General features: G+C 55.3%; 1 protein-coding gene across 1 annotated transcript in view; it reads left to right on the forward strand.

Moving 5' to 3' along the window:
- TGM2 (transglutaminase 2) overlaps window positions 1–8,696 on the forward strand; it is a 32,974-nt gene that overhangs the window by 2,264 nt on the left and 22,014 nt on the right. The window contains exons 2-3 of the mRNA XM_077778829.1: window positions 1,497–1,676; window positions 6,277–6,519. Coding sequence (XP_077634955.1) covers window positions 1,497–1,676; window positions 6,277–6,519 — 423 coding nt within the window. The remainder of the gene's footprint in view (window positions 1–1,496; window positions 1,677–6,276; window positions 6,520–8,696) is intronic.

Raw genomic sequence — 8,696 nt, forward strand, 5'->3', positions numbered from 1 at the left:
GCCACCCGGTACCCCTCCCCCTGCCCTGGTCTTCAGCTCCCTCTGAAACTACAAATAGAACTTTCTCATAACAAACCTCTGGCCTGGGCTAGGCCTTGGGGAAAGGGTACCCAGCTTTCTCTCCTCATCCTCTCAGCAGCCTTTTGAGACCTCAGAGGAGGCACAGAGAGGGAGAGAGACCTGTCCAGGATCACACAGCAGCACCACAGAACTGAAAATCGTAGGTTCAAAAGACTCCAAACCCTCTGTCATTTAAAAAACCTATCTGGTATGGAGAACATTGAACATACCTCAAAGTAAAGCGAAGAATATAATGAATGCCTGTGTTCTCATCACCCAGTCTCCTGTGGCTGCTCCTGCCTCTTGAACCCCTCACCTCCCCACCCTCCCCTTGCTGTTTGGAAGCAAATCTCAGGCGTCATCATTTCATCTGTCAGTATTTCAATAAAGCATAAGAGCTCTCTTTTTTAGACATAAATAAATTAACAAAAATTCCTCAGTATCACCACAGCTCCACGGGTGTTCAAATTTGTGATTGTCTCCATGAGTATAATAAATGTTTTAGAATCGTTTTTTAAAAACCAGAATCCAGAGGAGGCTCACATAACACAATGGGTCGAAATGTCTCTTAAGTTTCTCTTAATCTATAGTTTTTCCCTTCAACTAATTTTTTCTTTTTTTTTCCTTGCAGTTTCTTTTTAAGTTTACTTATTTATTTTGAGAGATAGAGACAGGAGAGAGAGGGAGAACATGCCTGAAAGACAGGGAGGGACAGAGAGAGAGGGAGAGAGAGAATCCCAAGCAGGCTCTGTGCTATCAGTGTGGAGCCAGACGCGGGGCTCCATCTCATGAAGGGTGAGATCATGACCTGAGCTGAAATCCAGAGTCGGACGCTTAACCGACTGAGTCACCCAGACACCCCACCTTGCAGCTAATCTGTTAAGGCAACAAGCTCCTTTGCTGTTTGTTTCCTGGAGTGTGAATTTTATTGATTGCATCCTAGTTCCGTGTTTAACACATTCCTCAGTCTCCCCGTCAATTGAAAGTTGAACCTAAAAGGCAAAATGGAACCTCCACCCAATATTGCCCCACCTCACTTTTAACAAAAGAACCCTTTGATCATGACCGAATAGCTCTTGTTTAGTGAGCATTTGTTACGTGCCAGGACTGTATGAAGTGGCTCACAGCAGTCCTGTGGACAGGTGGGGAGGAACGGGAGTCCCAGAAAGCGGACTTGCCTCGGGTCGCATGCTGGAAGGTGGCCAAGACTTCTCCCAACATGCCACAGTGAGCACAGCATCGTGACTGTGACTAAGGGTCGGGAGATACGGCCCGGCTAGCCGCAGGGTGACAGGGCTGGGTGGGGGCTTGGGAGGGGGCAGGGCTGCAGCCATTGTCTAGAGAGGGCAGGCTCCCAGACAGCCCTGGGGCTCCCCATGTCCACGGCCAGTGGAGAGAGGCCACCTCGGCCCACACCCCTCCTGCTGTCTCCGTAGAACTGGTTCTGGACAGATGTGACCTGGAGCTGGAGGTCAATGGCCGCGACCACCACACAGCCGACCTGTGCCGGGAGAAGCTGGTGGTGCGGCGGGGCCAGCCCTTCCGGCTGACACTGCATTTCAAGGGCCGAAACTACGAGGCCAATGTGGACAGGCTCACCTTCAGCGTCACCACCGGTGAGTACCACCCCCTCGGCCTGACCTGCTCTGTTCTGTGATTTCAGGGCCCCCTGACAATGAGGTAGGCGGCTCCATTCCTCTTTGTCCCCCCAAGAAGTTCCTAGCAGCCACTAGCCCCATTTTACAGATGAGGCAACTGAGGCCCAGAAAGTGGAGAGCTGACATCTCAGGTCACCCAGCCTTGTAAACAGTCTGCTGGACACCTGGGTTCCTAAAAGCCTGTTATCACCCTGGATAACGGCTTCCTACCGCAAAGGTCAAGATCCTGGCTGTATCAAAACAGCTTTCCAACGCTTATCAACAGCTACTTCCCCAAATCCACGTAACCTGACCAGGCCTCTGGGACCCGGCTTACACTGGCCCTGGGCAGTGGAGAAACCCTGCTGGCATCTCTCTGAGAGGACAATGTTGTACCCCATAGTCCCTTCTCTAGGCCTCAGGAGGCTGCCTCAGGCTTGGGGGTTATAGACAGACCTGGGTCCTGGTACGGACTGGACTGCCTATTCACCGTGCAACCTTGGACAAGTTGCTGAGCCTCTCTGAGCTTGAGGTTTATCTTGTGACAAGCACTGCTGGTAAAAGGTTGTTAGGTGAGAAGGGCCAGACAGGGGGGAGTGCCTTGCAGACATTAGCAGCTGTGCAGCTCCTGCTCTGGGAGGTGGGGGGGGGGGGGGCCCAGGGATGAGCAAAGGGACACGGAGGCCCCAACCACCCCATGCCCAGATGCCCGGTTCCCAATCTTGTTGGCTTGCCGGTGCTGGGAAAGTGGCCTCGAATGCCGAATCTCCTCGATTTGGCTGCTGTGGAAACCACTCCTGTGAGGTCGGTGAGGGGGCCCCCTGGCTAGCACTCTGCCCAAGGGTGAGAAAGGGCAGTTTTTCCCGAGACTACCAAGTGCAGAGCTGGCAGCAAACAGGCCAAGGCCCATATCTACCTGGGTGGCCGTTTGATAAGGCTTATCATGGTGCTTGCAGACCGGCCATGGGTATCTCTCCTGGGCCTTTCCTCCCTCCCCCTCAGCTTCTGGTAGGGATACACCCACTACCCAGGGGCAGCCCCCCTACCCCCCTGCACAACCAGTACCCTTGGGGCCCTTTCTAATGGACCTGTGGAGCCTCCAGTAGCCTCTGATCTTTCTAGCCTCAGTTTCCCTCTCTGTGAAGTGGACGGTTGTAGTGCAGGACAGTTACGCGCTGGCTAGGACATCCCAAGAAGAGTCAGGGTCAGGCTTGGGATGATGAGAATCAGAGCACCTATAGAGCACCTACTGTATGCGTGCTCGTCCTCAATCTGCCCATCTGGGAAACGTAATGAGGCCCCATTTCACAGATGAAAATACTGAGGCTCAGAAAGGTCCAGTTACCTGCTTGGGTCACACAGGAAGTTAGGGACAAAGCAGGATTCAAACGCTGCCCCCAGAGCTGAGGCTTTACGTTGCTGTGAGCTGACAGCAGGCATATTCACCATAAGGGCCTGCGGGGTCTCAGTTTGTTCCTCTGTGAAATGGAACAGTAGAGAAGCTGCCAGAGGGGGCTACCAGGGACTTCCCACCTTCTTTCTCTTCTGTCACTTCTTTCAAGGCATCTCCTTTCTTTCTTCTTCTCCATTTGCCTAGGCGGCCTGGTGCCAGGTATTAGGCCTCAAGTTCAGGGTTGGGGGCGTGCAGCTGACCTTCCCACGCCAGCAACTAATCTCTGTTCTCCAGTCTCCACTGACTTATCTCAGACCATAGCCAGTCTGTGCCAGTCACCTCCACGGCCCTGCGGGCAGTCACGGAGGGTACTCTATCTCTGGATGCACACGGCTTCCCCTGTCTGGGCCGCCGAGACCCTCCCACGGGCTGAGGAAGCCTGAGGGACAATACCAGGAAGCCAGGCCTTTCACCTCAAGCCTGGCTTGGACCAGCACCCACCCCTGGGCCTGGCCTGAGCACCTTGCTCTTGTGCCGGAACATTCTAGCTTGTGATCAGCCTGTCCTGCCTCTTTAGGGAAACCGAGGCCCAGAGAGAGGGGAGCGTTGGCGGAGCAGGTGGCCGGATCCTGCCCGTATGCGGGTGTTGTGTGTTTCACCCAGACAGCTGGTGACCTGACAGGCTCTGTTAGGGGACCCAGACCGCAACAGACAAACACTTTACTGTGGGAATAAAGCTGCTTCCCTCCAAGAAGGGGCCAGGGTTTGGAGGGTGACTGGGGGAGAGTGAGGCCAGCCTGAAGGACTGAAAAGAACTTTTATGAAGCTACTAGAGGGCTTTCCTCTGGAAGGGTCCCCTCATCCCCCCCTCCACTTCCCCCAGCCATGGTCTGGGATAGTCTCCAGGACTCCTCAGGTCATTTAGACCCACAGGGGTTCCCTGAAGCATCTCTGGCCCCACAAGGATGTGCAACTGCAGCCAATGACTTTTCGAAGCCAGCTTATGCGGCGGGGGGGGTGGGGGGGGGAACAACCAGTTCTCGTTCCCCCCCATCCAGGGACCCTTGGAAGAAAGCAGTGTGTGTGTGTATGTGTGAGCGTGTGCGTGCCTGCGTGCACGCACGGCTGCCCCAGGACAGGGAGAAAGGGAAATGTGTTTCCTGACCTGTCCTCGAGGGTGCTATGTCAATGGTGACAGTGGCTGTGGGACCTGGCCCAGGCTGTTCCCCTGGTGACCAGATCACTGACTGTCCAAACAGGGACATTTCTGAGAATGTAAGGACACCATTGAGGATTATGCCGGGGCCGCAGGTATAAACTGGGACTGTCCCAGGCAGAGTGGTCTCCCTACGTTTGTCCCTTTCAGCCTCAGTTTCCATATCTGTAAAGGGATTCAGTTGAACGAGACAATTTCTACATTCCTCCCCAGTCCCTCAAAATCTGTTGTTTGGCCTGAGGATTTTTTTAATAGTCCCTTTTGATGACACTGAGGAATGCTCACATTTACTGCATAATTACTGCACTAGTCACTGTTTTGAACGCTTTCTGTGAAGTCTTGGGCCCGTCCTCTAACCTGCACCAGGAAGTGATAGTGACAATTATAACCAACAGCCATCATTTATTGAGCACTTACTGTGTGCCAAGCACCATGCCCTGTACCTCAACTGCTTTAGGCTTTGTAATGACCTTATGAGGAGGTAGGTATCCTGTAATTGGCCCCATTTTACAGATGAGGAAACTGAGGCACAGAAGCTAAGTAGCTTATCCAAGGTCACAGAGCCAGAATCAGACACAGAATCAAACCTTCCTGGGCATGTGGTCTAAGCCTATTTTCTTCTTTGCTGAGAAAATTGCAGACCAGAGAGGCCTGGTGACTTAGCCCAGCTCACACAGCACTCAGAACATGAGTAGGAGGACCAGACCCAGGCTGGCTCTTGGGGCCCCGTGCTGCCTGACTTCTCAGGCTTAGAGCTGACTCCTGGCACCCAGTCTGGGCCTTGGAGGCCTGTGTCATGCCTGTTAGCTCATGGTTATATTTGGGCTCGGGTGTGGCTGGGGCTGTCGGGTTGGGAGGAGGAGGCAGGGTGCTGGGAGGGAACCCCGCAGTGAACAAGCCCCCATATTGTCAGCAGCACGTGGGCAGAGCTAGAGGGAGGGAGATGGAAGAATAAAAATAAACTTTTCTGAGCAGCCGCCCAGCTGGGCAGAGAAGGTTCTGTTTCTCCTCTCGGCCACCCAGGTCCAGAAAAGATGACCAGCCCCTCCTCGCCCTCCATGACTCAGGCCTGCCTGCCCTCCCCCCACCAGAAAAAGTAAGCTCCCTACCTCACTGAGGCTTCGAGACCCCCCGTGAGAGACGAAGAGAATGAGAGGTGCTTTGGAGGACAGGCAGCTCAGAGCCTAGAGATCTGGGCTCAGATGCTAACTTTGCCCCAGGTCCCTAGGGTATCCTGGGGAGACTCCCGTTCTCTCTGGGCCTCAGTTTTCCCACCTGTACAAGGGGTCTCAGGGAAAGCAGGAAGGGCCGAGGCACTTCATAAAGTGTCAAATGCTGTGGGGGTGGTGGTTATAACTACCTCCTTGGAGCTGCCTCTGGAGACACAGAGGCAAAAGCCGGAGGGGGCACTGGGGAGACAAACACCTAGAGGCTGTATGGGCCCGCAGCTGCCAGCCAGGGGCCTCCCAGACGGGTTCCCGGGGGACGTCAGAGGACCGAGGTCCCATCCCACTCAGAGTCTGGGCCTCTTCTTCTGAAAGGAGGGGCTGCACCCTCACAGGTCAAGGATTTAGGTGGGAATGGAGCATCTGTTGGTGCTACAGATGGACAAACTGAGCCCAGAGAAGGGGATGGGATGGTGCACAGTCACGCCAGCCCAGGCAGCGAGGCGGAGACCCTGCCCCACGCGGAGCGGTCCCCCCTCCTGGGAGACAGCTGTCTGGGCGGGAACCTGCTGCGTGCCCGTGACCTGTTGCATTTTCTCACAAAAGCACCCTGCAAGGTTGGGGTCCGATCCTCGCTTTAGAGGCGAGGAAACCGAGAGGCTTGGGGAGATGAAACCTCTGGCCCACGTTCCCTCGATGGTGGGCAGCGCAACCAGACCTCTAAACCCAGGCCGAGGCCCCCCGCCCAGGCTTGTGCCGGCTCCTGCCGGCTCCGGCTCCCAGCCACCCCCTCTTCTCCGTCAGGCCCAGCGCCCAGCAAGGAGGCCGGCACCAAGGCCCGCTTCCCGCTGTCCGATGCCGCGGAGGAAGGTGCCTGGACGGCCGAGGTGGTGGCCCAGGAGGATGGTGCCCTCTCGCTGCAGCTCGGCACCCCGCCGAACGCCCCCGTTGGCCTGTACTGCCTCAGCCTGGAGGCCTCCACCGGCTACCAGGGCTCCAGCTTCATGCTGGGCCACTTCGCCCTGCTCTTCAACCCCTGGTGCCCAGGTGAGTGGAAGCCCCCTCGGTGCAGGGCCGCGCTCCGGCCTCACAAAAACCTTGCGACGTGAGTACCCTTATTATTCCTGCTTATGGAGGAAGAGACAGGTGCTCGGAAACAAAAAGACTTGCCCAAGGCCACACAGCTGCCAGGGGGCCTCACCCTGCGCCTGAGGTCATGTGTTCCATGGCACTGTGAACCGGACACGGACATGTCTCCGGTTCCGAGCCCCGTTCAGGAACAAGCTGCCCAGGGGAGGCCCAGGGCCGTGGCCCCACGCCTGGTTCTGTTTGGGGGTGGGGAGAGGGGGGGACTCTGTTTGGAATCCCACCAGATTGGCTTGGGGAGGGGAAACTGAGGGAGGAGGAGGGGTGGGGGGTAGCCAGGAGAGGTGGGCAGGAGCAGTTTGGTTACTTGAGAGTCTCCTTATCCGGTCCCTCCATCCTGCCTCCCAATAATCCCAAGGAGGAGATGGTCAGCATCCTCACTTCACAGACAGGAAGCAGCTCAGAGAGGTCAAGTGCTTTGGAGGGTCCTCAGTGAGTAAGTGGACGATGATGGGTGAAACTAGCAAGTTGCAGGGGACAGCTCAGAAGAAAGGAGGCTGGCTCCAGGAGGGAGAGGGAGGCAGGGGCTGCCGCACCCTTTTCCAGGCCTCAGTTTCCCCATCTGACTCACAAGGCAGTCAAATCCATTTCTTTCTTTTCTTTTCTTTCTTTTCTTTTTTCTTTTCTTTTCTTTTCTTTTCTTTTATTTTATTTTCTTCTCTTCTCTTCTCTTCTCTTCTCTTCTCTTCTCTTTTCTTTTCTTTTCTTGATCCATTTCTTTCTTGCTCCTGCCTAGTAAGGCAGAGAGAGATGACTTGTGGGCAGGCCTGGAAAGGGGGTGTCCGGCATCAAAGCTGGGGTCTAGCCACAAAAGTCCAGCCTCTCCAGCCTCAGACGACCGGTTTCTTACTGGACCACTGCTTTATTTTCTCTTCCCCACTGGGAGCATTTTATAACATATTTGAGGGGAAAGATGTTTTATTTTCTCTTTTACATATTTTGCCTCTAATCTTTTTTTAAGTTTATTTATTTTGAGAGAGAGAGAAAGGGCGAGTGGGGAGGGGCAGAGAGAAAGGGAGACAGAATTCCAACAGGCTCCACACTGTGAGCACAGACCCCGATGCGGGGCTCAAACCCAGGAACCGGGAGCTCATGGCGTGAACTGAAATCAAAAGTCAAGGTGCTCAACCGACCGAGCCACCCGGGGCTCCGGCTTTCATTTTTAGTTATAACAGTAAGACCCGAGAGCGTCCTCTTCATCTGAGCTTTAAGCATCAGGGAAAGAGCCCCGCTCCAACTCTCCCCCTCAGGGAACATCATTATTAGCTGTTCTGGGGGACTCGTCTCCTTAGATTCGAGTGTGTGTGTCTGGAGACATCGTGGTGTTGATGGGTTTCTCTGTCTCTCTTAAACGTAAAAGGATCCCACCGTATACATCAGCTTACAGCTTATTCAACTTTTCTCCTCTGCCATACATCCGGAGGATTTTCCTCATCGGCGTGCGTACGTCTGCTTTTTCTTTTCAAGAGCCCAGAATGTGCCACATCTTGCCAGTGTGGACGGTTCGTTGATCTGGCCCTGCATCCGGGGACATGAGGGGTCATGTTCATTGATCTGGCCCTGCACCCCAGGGGGTCTTCACAGGGACCACCCCTCATCCTTGTCCACACGCCCGGGGGGCCCGCATGGAATGGTTTCTTGGGGGCAGAACTGGCTTCGCTGGACCCTGCTGTAGATGCGTTTTGATCTCGCCGGTCTGCAAAGCTGCAGCGAGCTGCCAGCCCTGCGCACAGAGCGGGAAGATGCCAGTGGCCCCCGCTTGTCAACACTGTAGGGTCTCAAAGTTCAGGGAACAGGGAACGGGTTCTGGGGCTGTCCCCTTCCACTGGCCTTTCCTCCAGCCCTGCCCCATCCCCGCCCTGCGGATTGGGGTGGCTGTCGGCCAAGCAGCACAGTGACTAAAGTGACCCACATCCCAGGGCGGGAGCCTGGAGGGGACAGTGGAGCTGGTGATGCTGAGGCAGGAAGTTGGGCTCAGTGGAGGTGTGGGTGTGGGTGGGGTAGGAAAATTGCTGTCCCTCCAGGGCCTGCCTTGAAACCTGAGCCTCCTGTCCCGGGGTGGGGGGGCGGGGGGGCGC

This window comes from Crocuta crocuta, unplaced genomic scaffold (assembly GCF_008692635.1).
Source record: "Crocuta crocuta isolate KB4526 unplaced genomic scaffold, BGI_CrCroc_1.0 scaffold248, whole genome shotgun sequence".
NCBI lineage: Eukaryota > Metazoa > Chordata > Mammalia > Carnivora > Hyaenidae > Crocuta > Crocuta crocuta.